The sequence below is a fragment of the Amborella trichopoda genome, chromosome 6 (assembly GCF_054954075.1).
Source record: "Amborella trichopoda isolate Santa Cruz 75 chromosome 6, AtrichopodaSantaCruz75HAP2 v2.0, whole genome shotgun sequence".
NCBI classification, from domain to species: domain Eukaryota; kingdom Viridiplantae; phylum Streptophyta; class Magnoliopsida; order Amborellales; family Amborellaceae; genus Amborella; species Amborella trichopoda.
This window is the reverse complement of record NC_142341.1, coordinates 29419606-29440847: the sequence shown is the minus strand read 5'-3', so window position 1 is coordinate 29440847 and position 21242 is coordinate 29419606. Positions and strand designations below refer to the sequence as shown.

The 21242-nt window shown below is 36.3% G+C and overlaps 1 protein-coding gene across 50 annotated transcripts in view; it reads right to left on the bottom strand.

Moving 5' to 3' along the window:
• LOC18440039 (putative pre-mRNA-splicing factor ATP-dependent RNA helicase DEAH4) overlaps positions 1–20334 on the bottom strand; it is a 64050-nt gene extending 43716 nt beyond the window's left edge. For 7 of the 50 annotated variants that reach the window (XM_088870780.1, XM_088870781.1, XM_088870779.1 and 4 more), the window contains exons 1-7: positions 19896–20334; positions 16479–16571; positions 16255–16359; positions 15106–15323; positions 9094–9146; positions 8863–8979; positions 6792–6878 (exon numbers count right to left, since the gene is read on the bottom strand). In XM_088870780.1, the coding sequence (XP_088726906.1) occupies positions 6867–6878; positions 8863–8979; positions 9094–9146; positions 15106–15323; positions 16255–16359; positions 16479–16571; positions 19896–20098 (801 nt within the window). In that variant the 5' untranslated portion in view covers positions 20099–20334 and the 3' untranslated portion in view covers positions 6792–6866. Of the gene's footprint in view, positions 1–6791; positions 6879–7829; positions 7939–8177; positions 8270–8862; positions 8980–9093; positions 9147–15105; positions 15324–16254; positions 16360–16478; positions 16633–18740; positions 18921–18964; positions 19017–19895 lie in introns of those variants that run through there. The other 43 variants (XM_088870797.1, XM_088870798.1, XM_088870799.1 and 40 more) reach the window with 23 other exon arrangements.
• Positions 20335–21242: the final 908 nt, after the last annotated feature.

Here is a 21242-nt window from a genome sequence, read left to right as displayed (position 1 = left end):
GCCCATTTCTTTGCTTTTTTTTAAGATTGTTAACTATAGGATGCCCATTTCTACGAGGATGAGTTTCTCAAAGCAAAGTGCAATACGAGAAAGTCGATTCTTTTGAGACGCCTAGTGACTGGGTTCAGACTCGAGAACCTGAACCACAAACCCTTGAAGAAGCAACCGAATTAAAACACCACCTGAATTTTTCACTTACCAGGAGGAACACTATGAGAGAATTGGGGATGAATCTGATAATGCGCCTAAAACCTATAAAGAAGCCTTCTCTAGTCTCGAGAAAAACCAATGGGAAAATGCCAAGAAATACAAAGCTAGACTTGTAGCCAAAAGGTTCACCCAAAAAGAAGTGGTAGACTACAATGAAACATTTTCTCCAGTTGCTAAATTTCCATCCATTAAGTTCTTGATTGCCATAGCAGCCCATTTTGACTTTGGCCTCCACCAAATGGATGTAAAGACAGCCTTTCTAAATAGGGAGCTTGAAGAGGAAATTTATATGAAACAACCTGAGGACTTCATAGCAAAAAGAAAAGAGGACTTGGTTTGTAGACTTAGAAAATCCCTTTACGGCCTTAAGCAAGCTTCGCGACAGTGGAACATAAAATTCCAAAAGACCTTTATCTCTAGTCAAGAGGATTACTGCATTTATGTCAAGGCAAGTCGGAGTGATGTGGTGTTTCTCATTGTATGTGGATGATATGTTGACTGTTAGTAACTCGATGGCTCTAGTAAAGGAAACTAAAGATTTGCTTTCGCAACACTTTGATATGAAAGACTTAGAGGAAGCATCATATGTGTTGGGCATAAAGATAATAAGAACCAAGCAAAATAGGACCATTCAACTTTCCCAAGCAACGTATTGCAAAAGGGTGTTTGAAAATTTTGAAATAGACGAATGTAAGCCCATATCTACCCCTATAGACAAGAAGACCAAGTTAAGCCTGCAAATGTGCCCGAGTGATAAGGATGAGGTTGAGAGGAGAGACATGGAGAGAATGCTTTATTGCAACACAGCGGGGTCACTCATGTATGCCATGTCAGGTACAATGTCGGACCTGTCATTTCCCATGAGAGTGATTAGCCATTTTCAATGCTAACTTGGATTGGAACATTGGAAAACGGTTAAGAGAGTACTCAGATATTGGAGAGGGACCACAGATTATGCGCTCACATGTGGAGGAGGGTCAAACATAGTCATACAGGGGTACTCAGATGCTGATTATCAAGGAAACCCTGATAACATGAAATTGACATATGCTTATATCTTCATGCTAAGTGGTGGGGCAGTGTCTTGGAAGTCCAAGAGGCAGGTCGTGATAGCCTATCCACCATTGAATCCAAATATGTGGTGTGTAGTATCGCAACTAAGGAGGTTGTATGGAAAAAAAGGTTTTGCAATCAACTCATGTTCAACCTTTGAGTTGTTCGTGTGTGAATATCTTCTGCGACAACCAGTCTGGAGACCATGTGATGAAGGAGCAAAGATTTCACAAGAAATCCAAGCACATTATCACCACATCCGGAACGACTCCAACTCGGCGAGATAGAGGTCATGCATCCTACCACAGAAGCCATGCTTGCAAACCCTTTGACCAAGGGGTTGGTGGCGAATACGTTCGCCAAACATGTACATGGGAAGGGGCTGAGAAAGTGTCCGGAAGAGAGATTGCAAGGCCTTCAAAAGAAGTGGGAGATGTTGGGGTTATATGGCCATATAAAGGCCTTATGAGAGCATGTGCTAAAAGCATTATAGTGAAATGTTAGATCTAGTGGGAATGTGATCCACTTTGGACTATGAGGTACTGTTAGTGCTAAGACTCATCTGAGCTTTGACTAGCTGTGGCTCAAAGAGGACTCCCTGCAATACTGGACTGTGTTGGAAAGACCCATGGATCATAGTATTGGAATGGGGCTTGGACTTGACCTAAGGGAGTGAAATGTAAACCATGAACTAGGACCATGTCTCCTTCTATTGGTTGACTTTGATAGTCCAATCATGAACCCCTGCGAAGGGTTGTGGGTCAAGGAAACAATTGAACCCGTTTGAGAAGGTTCAGTGAGATACGGCCTCCAAAAAGGATCAAGTCCGCAATATATTTGTTGTAATCCTAACTCCATGGATCAATTCCCATTAGACCTCTCTAGAATTTTATTTTACTAAGAAATAACTTTTAAATAAAAAATTAATTTTTTAGTTTTATTTTAATCAAAGAAAAATAAAATGTTTGATGCATCATAAAATTTATTTTAATACTTGTAAATTATACTTTATATATTGGGAGCCAATTGGGACTTATTGGGCCCACCAATTAGTGGGGAGTGGGGCCCACATGGCCACCCATAAGGTGGGGCGCCCCACCTTATTTTCTCACCTTCCTATTTGTGCCTTGTGTCATTAAGCATGCAATTGAATGGAACCTTATAAGATAGAGTTGGTGTAGAGATTTTGATCGATTTCAAAAGGGAAAGTGTAAGAAATATATTAAATTTGATTTAATATTTTCTCTACATAATATTTGATACGAAAAGAGTTATGAAAACTGAGGGATAATGGTTCCATCTCATTCATTTTAATCATAATGGCTTATCTAAGGAATGAATGGATGAGATCTCTTCACCCCACAAGTTTCCATTATCAAAGGTCAAGATTAAATCTCATAATGATGGAAAAACCCTAGCCTTTGTGTTATATATACCAGCTATCGGGGGCCTCTTTTCTGTATACTTCTTACCTCTGACTTTCTCTCTTTGAGCCAATGGGATAGCACAACCCTCTCTGATCTATCCCTTTTTTCTCTAAGATTAGGGTTCAAGAAAGAAAAATACACCCTAAGGGTGCCACGTCCTATTGGGTTTTGTGGCCTTTAAAGGCCCAGAGAGCCTGTAAAAAAGATGAATAGTGGAATATGCACTTCAGTAGGAATGTGTGTGTTGACTGACCAAAGGTTGAGCAGTTTTAGCCCTAGTCATGTCTAAAACCCTTGGCCTTCCTTGAGCATGTGGTACAACCGAGAAGGGTTTGCAATGGGTCATCCCTTGTTGAAGTCGAAGAGATGCCCAAGGATCATGTTTGTAGGCCAAGAGAACAGTGTGGTCTCCTGTGAGCAGTTGTAAGCCTGTGAGAGCAACGGCCAAAGCCTCAACATACTTTCGCACGATATGTACATGACAACCGCATGGGAAGCAGCCCTTTCTAGAGGGACATGTGTACATGTGCATTGAGAGAGCTCCCTTTGTACTGTAATGACAAGTGCTAGATTTTCTCTTAAAGGGAGAATTGAAATCCATATTCTAGGATCATGGTTTTACTGTTTAATATCCAACTTTGACAAGCCAATCATGAGCCCCTACAAAAAGACTGTGGGTCATGGGACTTTATTAGGACACTCCCCCTCTTATTTTAAACTTTATTAGTTTGAAATTTAAACTTCCTAAATCTAAAGATGGAAATCTAGTGAGATATGGTTTCTCAATATTGTGGGAATTCTATATAATTTTTATCAAGAAAATTTAAGTTTGATTTCAAATTCAAAAAGATAAAAGTTTAAATTTGATTGGATTTATTCAAAATAGGAGTGGATTGGGTCAAAGTCTAAAGAGATAAGGTTTCTAATCTTTCCACCCAAAATCATGATGGCTGATTTTTTGGATGGATGGATGGCTCTGATTAATCTCTTACCCCACATATTTATTATTTTTCCTAAAAAGTTTAGTCTGAAATTAGATAAGGAAAATCCTATTCAAACTAGGAGATAAGTTTTTCTAGATTTTCTTCTATTTAAAAACCTAGTTTGAACCTTTTTGAGATCCAATCAGATCTTTTTTCTCTCTCCCAAAGAACATTCTCTCTCTCTCCCTCACACACCAAAAAGTGGAGATCTCTCTCTCTTTCACACACCAAATTGGATCTCTCTCTCCCCCTCACGCACCAAAAAGTGGGGATCTCTCTCTCTGCGTCAATCCCTCTCTCTCCCCTTCACGCACCAAAAGGTGGGAGATCCCTCTCACGCCACCTTCTCTCTCCCCTTTCCTCCATGCACAAAGTAAAGAGAGACCTCTCTCTCACACATCTCTCTATCTTAATTTTTGAGCATCATGCCACCCTCTCTTCAGCCTAGAGAGTCACGCACTCTCCCCTCTCTCTTGTTTTATTTTGAGTAATTCATTTTTGAAGAAGAAGAAGCAGAGGTATTAAAACGAGGTTTGTTGTTTTGAAGAAAGAAGAGAAAAGCCTCGCCTAGAAAGATCAACTTCAAGATCATAGAGTTCCATAAACCCTATATTATTCTTGAGCTCTCTAAAACCCTAGAAGAAGAAGGATTGCCTATAAAGCTTCCTTATCTTAAAATTTCCAGCAACATCTTAAGGAGCAAAAGTGCGTCATTGGTCAGGTAATCAGGTGTGGGTGTACCAAGTCCTGGTTGGATAACTTCAGGCATCTTCCAGTAAGTCTTTTCATTAGTTTTTATTTATTTATCAGTTTTATTTTTTATTTTTTTGTAAATATCCAAGAACTTATTTTGTATTAAGAATTGCAAAAAAAGTTAGTTTAAAGTTTCTGGATAATTTCTGTCTCTTGATAGTGAAAATAAAGATCCTAAGTTGTATTTAAGGCATTGTTTTAATTTTTCAGCAATATATTTTGGCACATATAAGTAGAATTCAAGTAGTTCGAATAAAAATAATATAATTTTTTAATTTAATACCTTGAGTTCCACATAGCCACACCTTTCACGCCCAAGACACAAAGCCTAGCCATAGGTCTTGGCCTTGTGCTCATGTGTTGAGTCTTGGTTTAGATTATCCCATGTTGTGGTCTCTTCTAGTTTTGCCTAGGCTTCCAAAGTTATGAGACAAGTTTGGACCTAGATCCTGTGTGCCATTCAAGGAGGACACCCGGGATGGTATATGCTAAGTCCTTGGGATAACCTAAGGTAAGGTATGCAGTAATTTCCTATTTTATGCTCTCTTGATTTAATTGCATCTTTATATAATTTTCAGATCTATGTTATGAATGTAATTTTGTTTTAATGGCAAGTAAGTGAGAGTCCTTGGCATTTTATTTGGTTCATATATTGTATTCGGACACCTGTGAGTAATTCGGATGGCAATACATAAGAAAAGCTAGAAAAATTTTAATCGGTGTAGACTTGCCAAGTCAAATAGTCCACCTTTCAATGCGGCCAACCTTTCGAGCATTGCCTATTGGTCATGATGAGTCGTCATTTGGATAGGTATACCTAGGACCCTTAAGGTCAATATAAGGAGAGAAACCGCCTCATTCTCTACAGCACATTCTAGCCTCTCTATCTTACTTCACTCTCCTTCATGCCTCAATCTCTCTATCTCTTTCTCTCTCTCTCCTCTCTAATCACTAAAAGGTGGCAGGCACCACCCTAGGCTACTAAGGGTGGCACACCACCCAAAGATAATAGAGAGGGGGACGCCTATCCCACAGTAAGACCCAGGGAGGTGCCTTTCAAGGCATGCCCTAGAGAGGTCTAAAAAGGGGTCTAGAAACCGTAACCTTGTTTATGCCCCCAAAACCCTAGATCTGAAAGATATCGCCTGAGGAAGCTTTCAGTCCCAAAAAATTCATCAAGACCAATAGGATCAGAGTGCGTCATCGGTCAGGTAATTGAGTGTGGGATGTACTAAGTCCCACAGGGGTGACCCTAGGCAAATTTAAGTAAGTCTTCCTAGCTATTTAGTTTAATTTTTCAATCATACTTTGCTAGTTATTTGTATGTCCAAGAACATTATTTGTACTAAAGTTCATAGTCAAAGCTTATTTTTTAATACTAGATTGTGTCTATTCTATTTGGCAGTGAAAGCAAAGATCCTAGGTTGTATTTAAGGTTTATATCTTATTTATAGCAGTGTTATGTAGCACCTTTAAGTGGAATTCAAATACATTAATAAAAGAAGGGTGAGCTTTCTATGCTTCCCCTACTGTATAAAATATATATACTTCCCCCTATCCAACCGTCCATTTTGAATGGATGGCTGAGATGGCCCCAATCACAATATCACGTCTCTATACTATTTTATTTTTAATTTTTTCTACAAAATATTTTGACATCAAATTTTGGGCGTCCATTCCTCTCTTAAACTCACATTAGTAAAAAATATTCTCAATAAAAGAAATGATCAAAATACCCCTGAAAGTTTCAAGGGGTATTTTGGTCATTATATTTTATCAAAAAATTATTTTTAATATTTTTTTTAGATGCGCCACATTGAGAAGATGACACGTAGCAAATTTCATATTCATACAATTATTAGAAAAAAACTAAAAATAAAATACTCTAAGACGTCGGATCTCGATCAAACAGTTAGCGGCTCACTTGAGCTAAATTGGATGGCTGGATAGAGCAGGAAGTATATATTTTCTATGTTGTAGGGGAAGTTTAGAAGCCTTTCCCATAAAAGAAAAGATATTTTATTCCATTGAATTCCGCAGAGCCACTTCTTTCAAATAAAAACCATATGAATGCAGTATGAGCATGCCTTGCATAATAAAGTAAAGACATGAAAGCAAATAAATGAAAACAATTCTAAATTGAAACATACCAGCCACAATGGTACAGTCTATAAATACAAAACCGCTTAAAATTTTGCTAGCTCACATGACTTAATCAAAATAAAAACAAATAACAATCAAGTTCTCTAAATTAGCAACTAATACCATTCAAATTGGTTACAAATTCAGAAGTGCAATAAAAAATATACAAGAGAAGAAAATAGTTCATTGAATCTCGGAAGATCCAAAACTAAAATCCCTTCACCTGCTAATTTTAACAATGTCAAGAGAATACATGCCCTTAGAAGGGTTATAATTCCGTTCCTTCACATATCCTGAGTCAATAACGTACCTGCCAAATAAGGGTAATTAGCATTGAGATAATCGAAGGCTTGAATCAACATAAACAACAAAATTTAACCCAAAAAAAAAGAAATAATCATTTGTAATTCCAATATTCCAAGTTTACATGGAAAGATGTGTAAAAAATCAAATTAACACGTAAACCCAGCACGCCAACATTTACATGTATAAAAGAACAAATTATACGTAAATCTGGCATGCCAATATTTTTCTGGGATTGTTAAATGCATTCTCGAATTACTCGAATTACAGTATTCAACGGTTATCTAATACAACAACAAAGAGCATAGGCGATGATCACAAAAATCCCACAGGTTCCCTCCAAAGGCATGACGAACATAGTTGTGGGGCAAGATCACTAGAGAAATGGCTGCCCAAGCCTTGATAGCCCAAAGTAGACCCCACAAGGTAACTTCCTGGGCCATGCATTTACACCAACCTGGTCTCACTAGTTTGACAAAAACCTAGCAACCTAACCCAATCAACTAAAATTCAGTTGATTTGCAGGGATTAAACTGTGTCAAATGAGTTCCCTCTAGATCCATAGGTCATTCTCAAAAGAATTGCAGTTCAATAAACATATAATATAGCTCAACAAGTCATTTTAGAAATGAACTAGTTAGGCCTGGATTCTTCATATATTTACTCCGCTTTGTGGCTGTTAGTTCTAAACCCATGGCTCACAGAACTGTTCTACTGGTTTTCCCAGTTTTTCACATGCAAACATCTTCATAAGGAACCTATTATTAGAATAAATAAAAACCTAGGAATCGATGCAAGACATCCTTAGGGGCAACATTCCCTATGTGCATGATGTGTTTTGGGCTATAATTAGAAGTTTATCTGGATAATAGATTCAAAAAATAAAAATTACAATTAAAGTGGTAAGCGAATAAAAATTTGATTATGAATTTCCACTTTTCCTCTCTATTTTTTTTACCTTTTTATGAAACTTCCCTTGTTTCCCAATTTTCTTTTAAAATTCTGTCTCAGCCAATGCAACTGATCCAACTAAAAGAGGTGTCCACAAGAATATCAAATTGAGAAACCTGTCGGTTTTAATTAATGTTCAGTTCATTTCCAAGATTATTGAAAACAAAAGACATACTAAAAAGAATGCTGAACCATCACAAAGCCAGAAGGAATCCCAAACCATAAAGTGGTGTTAGAACAGTGTTTAAGTACAGAGGAAGCAGATTAGAGGAAAATTTATGATGAGCAATCTCAACAGAAAGGCAACGGTCAGCAACAATTATGGTCCCACCAACTGAAGTAAATATCTTCTTACACAACTCCATCCACAGTCAAAGATGTTTCAGCAATATTTGTGGCAACAATGAATCTCCGGCAATTTTGGGGTGCTGGTTGAAATACTCTTACCTGCAGAAAAGCAAAAACAAAACCATCGATAGAAAAGTACACTCTTACAAAGAAAAGGATACCTCTCAATATGACGAAAGCAAACCCATAATCAGATGCGATTGCTCGTGAAATGAAAGACTAGGCCAAATTTCTTGTTCGTAACTCCAAACATGAAGATGAAATTTGATTTGGTCCAATCAGGAGAAGCATTACAAAGAGGTTAAGGGTGGCTTTGAAAACTGACCACATTTCAGGCCTGCCATATATTCATGAACACACAAAAACGTGCAATTTGGAAGTGGAATAAAAATGGAAAAACCAGTTTTATCCCATCCACAAAGGAGCAGCATTCTAAATGTCTCCAATACCAGACCACAACTGGAAAGGGAATCCAAAGCACCACCCTCAACCAATGGTGCAGCAAAGTCTAAAACACCCCCAAGACATGGTTGAGAGGACCATCCAAATGAGGAATAAATAATAATAACTGTAATCACAATGCTGGATGTGAAATATTAAGCAAGGATGTATGATATTTATATTCGATCACAAAGGTTTATTTAAGGACATTAAAATGCATTTTTGAAAGAAAATATATTATAAAGCCTCACCTGCATCTCCGGAGGCAAGGAGCCATGAAGCGGAAGGCTTATGGCACCCATGCAAGAGCCTTCCTCCAAACTCCGGATTCTCTCCTCCGACTTTGAAACTGTATTTTCTATATCTTCCTACACATGCATGGATAAAAAGTCATTCACAAGAAGACAGGATTGAAGGGTTAAATTAACAAAGAAACTGACTAACAAGTGGATTCATTTTGAATGCTAAACCACATTACGCACTTGTCCTGTCATGAATAGTAAGACATCCCCCAGCAGTTCCTTGACATGTATATCTATAATTAAAGTTACAAAGATCAGAGCCAAATAAAACTTTTGCAATATGACTCTAACAAACTAAGCATTGAAAACAACAAAGCAGCCCAATGTACCTTCTGTGTAAGAGTCACTGTTCTACAGCTAGGGGTAAAACATTTATAAAAGACCTATACATGGACAATGTAGCAGATGCATGACAATGGGGAATGAAGACTGGTCATCCCAATAAAACAAAGTTATTGTACCCCATGCATCCAAACATTTGTCAATGTTGGTGATGTATACTTCAGCCGAACATCAAGTGGAAACCAAATAACTTGAAATAACAAATCCCAAAACATATTTTTTGGGTAAGTGAATCCCAAAGTATTAAGCGCGTAAATAAAACAAATGTTAAGGACACAAAAACAAAAATTCCACAAAAAGATTCAAAACATGAAATTTAATAATGGCATCAACCCTTGAATATGAAGTATTATCATAGGCCAAACATCCCAATTCTTCGGGTTAGGAATAAAACTTCCTTAAAAGTTACCCAAGAATAAGTAGCATGCCTGCTTGGCACTCCACTATTCACAGATGCCTTTTAAGGAATAACACCCCACAGGCAGCAAAAGGAAAGAAAACCTCTTTCGGCACAACCACAGGGAAAAAAACAAACATCTCAAGGCGTCGTTTATATGGAATGATGAACGGCGTACTTCCACAGACGCCCTTAGTGGTAGTCGAAAATAAGGCCAAATGAGGCTCTCAAGATATCCAAAGGGACTTTAAGGAACAAGGTAAATGTAGATATTTCATATCACCATGACAAATGCGTCCTGTGTTTCAAAAAACGCCCGGCAGCCAGCCTGGTGCTCTCTGATGAAAAGTTGCATATATATCTTGTTAATTTTGTATTTTTTGCATTTATATGTATTCTAACTAACATTTTCCATGCAAATATATATACATGAACGTTGAAACGCATTTAAAACTTCAAACCATTGAAAGTTTAGTGGGAAAAAAGTCAAAAACATAAACAAGTCCATGGTGTGACAATCTCCAACTATCTGATCCACACTAAGTTTGGCGTAATCCATACTGACACATGAACACTATCACAACTAGACATGATGAAATACAAAAGAGAAGTATAAGCTTATGGATGAAATTCCAACAATGAAGAGAAAGCTTATGGATGTTTCTTGAAATCTCGGATTTTTATTTTTTATTTTTTTATTCACATATCTCAAAATCAATAGATTTGGGGGCCTAGGTTCCAATTTTTTCACTTTGAGGGTTTAGACTACCACCAATAGCCTTTTATGAAAAAATTGTGGGCCAAAAAGACCAGGCACTTTACTCTCGAAAAAAGGGCCAAGTATCTAGGCGGCCCACCCAAGATAGGGTTGGGCGCCTGCCTGAGACACTTTACGTACTTTTCTAAACAACTTCTAAAAATCCTAAAAATATAAAAAGCTCTTAGAATCCCTAAAAAAACATCTTCATCATCATAGCATTTTCCCAATTAATTGGAGTCGACTACACTAATCCTGATCTACTATTTTGCTCTATTAAATATCACACCCTCAGTCAGGCCATAAACCATATCTTTTCAGACTACTTCCAACCACGTCCTTTTGGACCTACCCCTTGCCCTTTTCAGTCATTTTACTTGACCTAACTCACACGTCCTAACAGGTGTTGTACTTAGTCAGGCACATAACCAACCCCTCTAAGTCTCTTCTCTCTCATCTTGACGCCTATTAGTGCCACACCTAAATTCTCCCTGAATGGATTCATTTCGAATTCTATCCCTTCTTGTCTTGTCACTCATCCATCTCAACATCCTCATCTCCGTTACACTCATTCTATGAGTATATTGTTTTTTGTCTACCCAACAATCCACCCAAGAAAGCAAAGCTGGTCTCACAACTGTCCTGTAGAACTAGCCCTTCTGTTTCATTGGTATGCGGCGATCACATAAAATTCCAGTTGCACATCTCCACTTCACCCACCCAACTGTATTCTGTGTGCGACATCTTCCTCAATCGCTCTATCTTCCTAGATTATTGACCCAAGATATTGATATTGTAGTCTTTTTTGTACTTTCTAGCCGTTAATCTTAACTACTTCCTCTTCTCTACTCATATTATTACTAAATTTGCATTCCATATAATCTGTCTTAGTCCCGCTAATTTTAAAACCTTTGGATTCTAGAGCATCCCTCCAAAGTTCCTAACTTTGTGTTGGGGTCATTTTGAGTCTCATCAATCAAAACTATGTCATCTGCGAACAACATGCGCCATGGTACCTCATTCTGTAGGTGCCTAGCTAAGTCGTCCATAACTAAGAGGCACAGGCTCAATACCCTAAATAAACCCTTGTTTATATGCGAAATATAGGACGAAACAGATTACTTAAAGTCTATTCTACGCTGATGAGTGCTTAAACTTTTTAATTTAAATCTATGGAGAGATGGGTTCCGTCAAATTCCAATATATGAGAAATAGATATCACAAGAGACTTCTATCTCGCAAATAGTCAGCCAGTGACCCGCTCAGACTTGTGTAAAACCAAAGAGGCTTCAAGAAATAATAGAAGAAAACAACAGAGCAAGTCATTGAAGGTGTTTAAAAATAAGAACAAATGAAGAAAGGAAATAATAAAACATTAAAAAGAACTTAAATACATCTAGGTCTGGCCCTCAAGCGTTGCACCGAGTTGAGGGCCTTGAATATGACATATCGCAAGTTGAGAAAAAACTTGCTCAAAATTACAAAATTCAAACCATAAAAAATTAGAAAATTTAAAAGTCTAACAAGCTATGTATTAGTATTAGTCTCCAACTCTCCATATTTCATAATAACAGAAAAGGTTGGGAAGCTTCTTCAAACCACAAAAAATACTTTTGATTATCAGAAATAGGTATAGCTAAGAGATTGAGGGCTTAAAAAAGTGTTCTTTTAACTTTGGGGGGTCGAAAATAAAATCCCACAACTTATTTAAACCTTTTTGCGGATCAAAATTACCCCCTTTGCCCTTTTGGGCATCATTAAAAATAAAAAAAAGCCCACGTCCCTAAGCGCCTGCCCAAGTACAGCAGCCCAAAATGGGGTGCCCAGGTCTAGGCATGCGGACAGAGGTGTAATGGGCACCTAGCTGCTGAGTGCACCGTTCTTTAAACCTTGATTGATATATTCATAAAAAAATTTGAGAAACTGTCGAGCAAAGGGTCATTGTATGTCGATAGTGTCTGTTCAGCCACATAACTTGTTCAAATTGCATCGATTCAACCCTATAACATTATTGAACCAACAACTACACCTATTGATTCTCCTTCCATTCCTTCTTGTTTATCATCATAGACCGTATCTCCCACAAGATCTTATTCTTCATCTAAGCACATATTAAAGATTGGTTATAATCTCAATCTCCAACATGCTAATTTTGATATTAACCTGCGCTAAAATTAAGAATGTCCTCCTTCAAATAAAAAACCAAGGCAATTTCAGCAGGGTGATATGGTTGAACCAATCCAATTTTAGCTTGTTTATGCGACTGAACCAAGTGTACATATCATAATTTTTCTATCGACATATAATGACTTTTTCCTCAAGGGATTCTCAAAAGAGTTTATGAACATATCAGATGATTTCAAAGCCCCAATCATAATGCATAAGTATTGTATTTTGATTAGGCCAATAACCCACAGTTCCAAGGATTCAAAGCACAATTTTCTGGTTGAGGAGGTTGTGGAATAAACACAAAATTCATTTTAGCCTACTTCAAAACTCAAGGACAAGTTTTCTACAACTAGGGTAGATTGGTGTAGGAAAATATTATTCTTAGTTTTAATTTTTGTTTAATCTTAAGTGATGCACATTTTAATTTTAATTTTAGGGTTTTAAAATTTGTTGGGATTATAGGGTTTTTATATTTTTAAGATTATTTAGCAGTTTAGAAAAGTACTTAGAGTAAAATGTCAGGGGTAAGATAGTACGAATTTTGTGTTTAAGTTAGGATTTTGGAGCTCATTTTGATCATTGTATAAATATTTAATGTCCTTGAACACTAAATACTATTATTTAAGAGGTATGGGGGGTTAAAGGGGTCATTCCACATGATTTTACAGCAAAGAGAGAGAGAGAGAGAGAGAGAGAGTGGTCTCTAACTTGAAATCCTCGTTTGGGTTAAGGAAGAATCCCTAGGTTTCTCATGATTGTTGTCTGTGTTCAGCTTGATGTCTTGCTGATTCTTCTATTCACTTTCAATTTCCCTCTATCAAAAACAGGGCCACTTGCAGGAGTATAGGGACGAGGAAGAGGACATATAACATGACAAGGCAACTCACAGGAGTATAGGGATTCTTTCATCCTCAATATTTGTAACAACTAGGTACAGCTGCATGACTCACAAGTTCCAAAAAATCATAACTATAGCAACTTGATATCGATTGGTAATCAACTAAGGCTACTTCATCCCACTCGCTTCTTCAAGATTTTGGAAAGCATTTGGCTTTAGTAAGTGACTCTTATTGCTTGACAGTATTAATGTCTCGCAAGGGCTCAATTTATACGACGCGCACTTCATTTAATTAAGAGAACAATGTTAACCAAGCTTGTGTTCTAATACGAAGGGGTATTTCATAATCAAAGAAAGGTGTACTAATAATCATATTGACTTAACATGATAAGGAACCATAGTTAGCAAGTCCCCGTTTAAAACACGATTTTTTGAAATCCGTTTAGAAATCCAAGTTTTTCAAAAGATCTTCAAAAAATCGTGTTTTTTTCACGGAACCGATGTAAACCCGTATTTTATCTTTTTTCAAAAAAACGTTCAAAAAAACTTCTTCCCTATAACTTTATTTTTTCATCAACTTAGTATTATTGAAATTTTATTTAAAGCTAAGCAAATTAAGAGTAGGAATAAATTAAGAATCTTGATTTAAAGTAAAATTCCATAGAACGTTTCACCAATAATTTCCCTTAAAAAATGATTACAAACAATATATTCCCCAAAAAATAAGATATCAAAACAATTGTATATCTCAAAATAATAGGCAGAGTTAGAAGACTAACCCAATGGAAATATTTTTTTTTTTTCTTTAAATCCAGTGCATCCTTATAAAGAGACTTTTGTGAGAGATTCGAAAGTGCTTAAAGATTTTGTATACTAAAGATTTAATCAGCTAGGAATTCAGTGTGAGATTCAAATTTGTTTAAACGTTTTGTTGCTTTCTTTCCATAAAGAGAAGTTTGTTTATTTTTATTTTTTATTTTTTCATTTTATTGGTGTTTACAACATAGCATTTTTTGGATGGACTGCTATTTTACGTATTTGGGTCTGTCTTTTCTTTTAGTTAATTGCAATCCTATACTGAGGGTTTGTTGGTGTTTTTTTATTTTTTCTTCAAACAATAATCCTATATCTTAGTTTACCATTGTCGTTATCTACTAACGTAGTTCTTGTGTTCAGTATTATTTATAATTTCATTTTATGCTCTAAATAAATATGTGATATGTTTCGTGTTGTGACAACAGAGTAAGCACTATTGTTGGACTTATTGAAAATTTAGACAATAAATTGTCGAGTATCACTCTAACAACACTAGGAAAGGTCAAAAATTATTGTTCAATGGCTTTAATGTATCTTTACAATAACTGCAAATCATACTCTTATATTATGTCATCTTTACATATCCGATTTTTTTACTCCATTTTTTTGAGACAAATCCGAATTATTCACGACTTTATAACTTACCTCATTTTTTGGCGATCTGTATTGTTTACCCGATTTTTTCCACCGACTTTTTCAAACAAAACCGATTCATTGCCAATGTTTTGGCTTGCCGATATATTATTATTCCCCCGACTTGCTAACTATGTACGGAACATAATCAAGAGAACCAAATAATGCAAACCATCAAAGTTTGAAAGTTTATTCTGTACAACTATACTATGTAAACAAAATTTATAGCTGCATGCTTACCAAGAGCCCTTTGCAAGGAAGATTCAATATAGGTTTTTGGGGGTTCACTGCTGTAAAATATTTCCACAGGGAACAACTTCCCCGGCACCCCAAGAATTGGACAATCAGAGAAAAAAATTGATACTTTTGCCCCATCCAAAGTTGCTGATGTGATTATAACCCTCAAATCTAGATGCCGTACCCGAACCAAGCATTTCATCAAGCCAAGCAATATGTCACTACAATCAAGAATATGAGTAACTAAAATTAGAAACCCATGGGCAAATAATGGAAAGGAAGAAGGAAGACCCTTGGCCTGGATGGTCAGGGTAGTGGCACCACAAGTTGATGTCAAGGGTTCCATACCTACCCGTTAAAATGTCTACAAAGAAAAAGGAATGAAGGAAGGAAACTATATCATACAAAGATGTTAACTTAAATCAAATTAAACAGGACTTCTCTTTATGTGGTTAAAAAGGAGCCAATGAATACTAGGAAGGCATATACGAGACCACTGTGAGATAAATGACATTTACACTAAGCTGGAACTAATAAAAGAAATATGGCAAGTGTGAAATAATCAACAAGAAAGGGGATGCATAAATGTCAAAAGGAATAGTTAAAAAAAAAAAATGTCACAAGGTGTAAAAAGTGAATAAGAGGAATTAAGAATCACAAACATAATGGAAAGTTCTATCTATTAGAAACAACCAATCTCCCATTTAAATTTATGCTTTCAATGATAAATGGTCGCAAGAAACTAGTAAATAAACTGATTCAAAGTAAATGTTCCACTGACAACTAATGAAGAGGAAGATTAAGACTACTACTCATATTTTTTTGAGAGAAAGATGACTATATTAAGTGTAGGTATTGTTACAAAAACCCCACAAGTTGTGGATATAGGCATCCCACAAAGCAGGTGCTCAGACTGTACAAACAAAATGAAGTAACCATACAACCAAAAATTCACAACAGAACTTAAGGGTCGAATTCAGAGATCGTGGCTACCTATTTGTTGCAACTAGATACAAATTTCCATAAACAGAGCAAACCAGTCTCAAAATATATATAAAGCTAGATGCTATCTTTTGCGCTCACCAGCAAAGTATTCGATGTTCTAAAATGTCAATCAACACTCATAAACATATTGCAAAACATTAAGCGTACGTGTTTAAACTCCTCTCATGAGCTTCATCCAATATGATGACAGAATATTGCTTTAGCTCTGGATCAGAAAGGTTTTCACGAAGGAGACAACCATCAGTCAGGTATCTGAAAGTTCAAAGAATTTTTGTCAGAACAACTGTACCTCAAGATAATTCAAATCAAATTTCACTGAAAAAGTGGGTTAGTCAAAAAGAAAGATATATAGAAAGGAATATAGAAAATACTTTATGCGAGTTTTATCTGAAGTTCGGTCCTCAAAACGGATGGCATACCCCACTTCCTCTCCAAGTTGAACACCTAACTCATGCGCAACTCTCCTATGAGCAAAACAGTTGAACTTCTTTACATAACTCAAAAACTGTTAAACCAAAGAAAAGACTGGTACATCCACAAATTAGACCAATAAAAAACAGCTAAACATGATATTGGTAATCTTTACAAGTATAAACATCATTCTATTATTCAAAATTTCAAGCAAAAACAAATTGTCAACTATCCCCTTAAACTACAACTGCATACATGCATATGTTTGTGTAAAGAATAAAGCATTATTAACACATACACCTAGAGAAATCTCACAAATCATACAATATGTGAAATTATCTAAAAAGAGGAAAATTCTAAAATTATCTACTACCAAATCAGTCAATCCAACTAGAACAATGCTACTTTGAGTAGGATAACTGACTAACAGGACATCTACAAGACTAAGAAAGCTGATAAAGAATCTCAGTAATAAAGCTAAAAGATTAGGAAAGACATGAAATAAGGTAAATTCACATTCACACTCAGAAGCACTGCTCTTTCAGTCAGCAAGTGATGGCCTGCATGCACATATTCTAGGAACAACTGCATCAAAAAGTACATGGGATGCTGTTGCTAACTTTCATATGATATTGTTTTTTTAATTAACTTTCATTTAATTAATGTAGAGATTTTACAGCGAGTTGTATTAAACTTTCACATGATGATTAATGGCATCTATTGTGTATGGATCCTCCAATACAATGTTTTTTAACTTGCCTCAGGGCCCAAACTCAGTCCTGGCCTGAGCGAATAACTTGGTGGAGTCCAAGCAGACCTGATCATGTAGTTTATAGGGCCAAAAGACCTTAAAAAATAAAAATCATTTTTTTAAAATAAAATAAAATTTGTAAAAGTGAAGAAAAACTAAAGGCAACATAAAAAGTCCAAAAAAGCTAAAAAATACATAAAATATAGATTTAGAAAAAATGATTTATGGTTCGAGATATTTTAGAAGATACCAAAAAAAGAGGAAAATATGAAAATAGGCTATATAACAAAAAACTCACAAATCATTATTAAAAAATCCAAAATAAATACAAATATTTGTAGATTGGTCTCATATTTTATATTTTTTTAAGATTTAAAAAAAACATTAAGGGACCCGAATTGGATGTCAAACCCACTTACTCGGCTCGGAGAGGAGCCAAGTCCGAGTGGACTCGGTGGAGTTTTCAGTCATTGCTCCAACCACTATTTCAAAAAGCCATTAAGGGGCCCGAATTGGATGTCAAACCCACTTACTCGATTGGGCAAGGAGCCAAGTCCGAGTGGATTCAGTGGAATTTTCAGTCATTATTCTAACCACTGTTTCAAAAAGCGGACCGCCCAACGCCTGGGCGGCCGCCTAGGCGGATATCCCTGGGCGCCCGCCTAAACCCCCCTAGGCGGCCGCTCGGGGCTTGCGCCCTACCCAAGGGCAGAAATGCGGTTCCTTGAGGGTATTTTTGGGTCTTTTTTTAATACTAAATGGGTAAAATTGTGGGTTTTAGGTTCATTTGAAACCTGAAACCCATTAGAGGCTATTTTAGAGAGAGAAAACCCAAAAAAAAAAAAATTTCTACTGGGCGGCCTAGACCCCCCCGACCGCCTAGGTTCCGCCTGGTGCTTTTTGAAACACTGGCTTTAAATTGTAAAACTACTTCCATATTACACTTAAAATCATAGTTATATTCTAAATATTTTTATTTCTCCTCAAATGTACAAACACGTCCTTGTCACAATATGTTCACTCTCACAAAACTCGACTGTGAACCATCACAAGGGCCATAGCACTAGAAACTATAAATTGGGTAATCTGTACCTGATAACCTAATACATGTTGTCAGCTACACAACATTGAGTAGAGTTCAAAGATGAGATAACTTCAATATTTTTTGGCTAAGCGATACAAACGTCCAATTGAAGAATCTTTATAGAAAATTTGACTAAAGCCCTAGAGGATTTTCGAACTGAAGTACGTGAGATAAATCAAGAGATGAATCAGAGGATGCAACGGTTGGATTAGAGGTTGGAGAACAATCTTTCACGTGAAGAAGGCACTCACAACCACATTAATCTTGCATCAATCACTCCACGACAAACCCAGGGTACTGATTTTGAGCATAACGAAGATTATAGGCCAGATATGTATTCTATAGAGTGACAACGAAATTTTGGTATTAAAATCAATCTCCCAAAACCTCATGATCAAAAGTGCTCAACGATTACATATGATCCTTATTTGGAGCTGGACCCATTCCTAGTTAGGAATAATCATAATCAACCCGAGCTCGTATTCAACAATTACTCTTGGAACACAGCTGCAGGCAAAGAGTCTTACATTAATGTTGAATACATTAAAGAAGAAGTTAGCCTTGAAGAAATTGAAGAAAATGCATCGAGACGCGAGGTAGGATTGCATTACCAATTAGCCGATGGTGATTGGCTTGAAGCTTGAGGTCGAGCTTCTCCCAACCCTGGAGAATGATGCAGCGAAAAAACATTTCAAACAAAATTCAAACCAATTGATGCAGGGAGAAAATAAAACCAGAAAAATAACAATAAAAAAAAAAAGATTGAGAGAATATACCCTCCCTCAAAGGTATGAGGCAAAAACATTATGACCAAATTCTATTCAACTCGTTCACTGATTTAACGAAGGAGATCTCCCTTTAAATATGCTAAAAAGAAGATAAACAACAACTAAACAAAAAAACCTCTCTTTACATTGACTTTTCCTACTTTATCTCTTCTCCCTATTTTCTCTTTTAATCTATTGTTTCTCATACCTATTTTCTCTCTCTTAACTTCACATACCTATTTCTCTCTCTTAACTTCATGTGCCAAAGATTTTATTATAAATAGATAGAGCACTTTTTTTCTCTCTTAACCTATTTTCTCTAATATCTATTTTCTCTCTCTTAACTTCACGTGCCAAAGATTTTATTATAAATAGATAGAACACGTTTTACCTAAAAGCCTCCCACTCCCAAAGTTGGTTATTGTTGAAAAAATAAACCCCTAGATTTAACCTCATCTTATTTATATTCTTCTTTTTTTTAGAAACTAACCAACCCAATTAATCAATATCAATTCAAGCACAACATAAACTCATGCCCACCTAATTATCCCTGTGCACCTCCTAACTCAAAAACAAATTAATAATAATAAAATTATAATTTGAATTTTGAAATTTTTTTCTGCATCATCACTTGCAAAAAGAGAAAACTGAGTTTAAAGAAGATGAGAAACAGGACATGCCACAAGATCCCCTCAAAGAAACAAGTCCTGTTCCCTAATTCATCGGACACCGTGTACAAAAGAATGCATCGATACACAGCAGAATCGAGAGAGACCTGGAGACAGAGACAGCGGCCACGCGTCGTGGTTGAGTGACGGCAATTGCGCCACGATCGGTGTAGCCGTGCCTGTCAAGGATCTGTGAGAGCTGAGTGCTCTTGCCAGAGCCAATTTCTCCTATTATCACCACCACTGGGTTCTCCCTCACAACCTTCACGATCTCTTCTTCGAACTTGCATATGGGAAGCTTCTCTCTCATCTCTCCACCTCTCTCTCTCTCTCACACACATCAATAAAACTAATAACAGGATGAAATGAAGAGGTAATTCAAAAGAGCAGAGCGAGTGAGAATGTTCTCCTGGTTCCCTCCTTTTGTAGATGCATCTGACGCTAAATACTCGTCCCTCTCTTTTACATACACAGGTGGTGGATGGTATATGCCACATGGACAGGGGAGATTGTCTTTTTAATTTTATGGAAACAAGGGGACCCATTCCCTCGACACTTATATGAGGAGATGACAATTATTTATAGGAAAAAGTTTATACAAGGTTGCTATTGAAGTAAAGTCCACCTCAAAAATCCTATAACGGGGAGTGTTTCTTTTATCATCTCGACCTCCTATTGTCGAAATTTATAGGAAAAAGTTTATACAAGGTTGCTATTGTCCACCTCAAAAATCCTATATCGGAGAGTGTTTTTTTTATCATCTCGACCTCCTATTGCTATTTCGGCATAAGAGAATCCTTTAATTGATCATCTCGACCTCGAGATTAATGAACATGAAGTAAAAGGAAATTTCAAGTCTAAAAAATAGTGCATTTTGTAACTTATTTGGAGCTTCTATTTTCAATTGTTTTTTTATCCGCTCGATCTGTAATGTTTAAAATTTTCAAGTGTTTCTTGATATGCTCAATCTGTACCATTTTTAAATTTTAGAAATTAGGATTTTAAAATTTTAAAATTTTATAAATGAGGATAAAAAGATATTGTGAAGCTATCATAAAGTTTTCAACCCCAAATAACATCTAAAGTTTATAGGTGCATCTTACTTGTACAACACAAGGAGGCAACCTTATACCAACCTCACCCTTATTTATAACCATACGTACCATATGCGGTCACAACTATTTATAGGAAAAATATTTCCATACCCTCTATTTTTAAGTTTTATATCTCAATAGACTCAAGGTTTCAAAACATATCTTGAGTTATAGAAATTATAAGTTTTATATCTTCTAACTTCTTAAGCTAACTTTATCCTTTTTATTTTTTGTCCAAACAAATATAAGAAAGATATATCCTTTTTAAACCTCATCTTTTCTCTCTCTTCATGTGATTTTCCCCCATTATTTGAAAAACCACCCCATCTAACCGTAACAGTCCTGTTAGATCGGAATCGC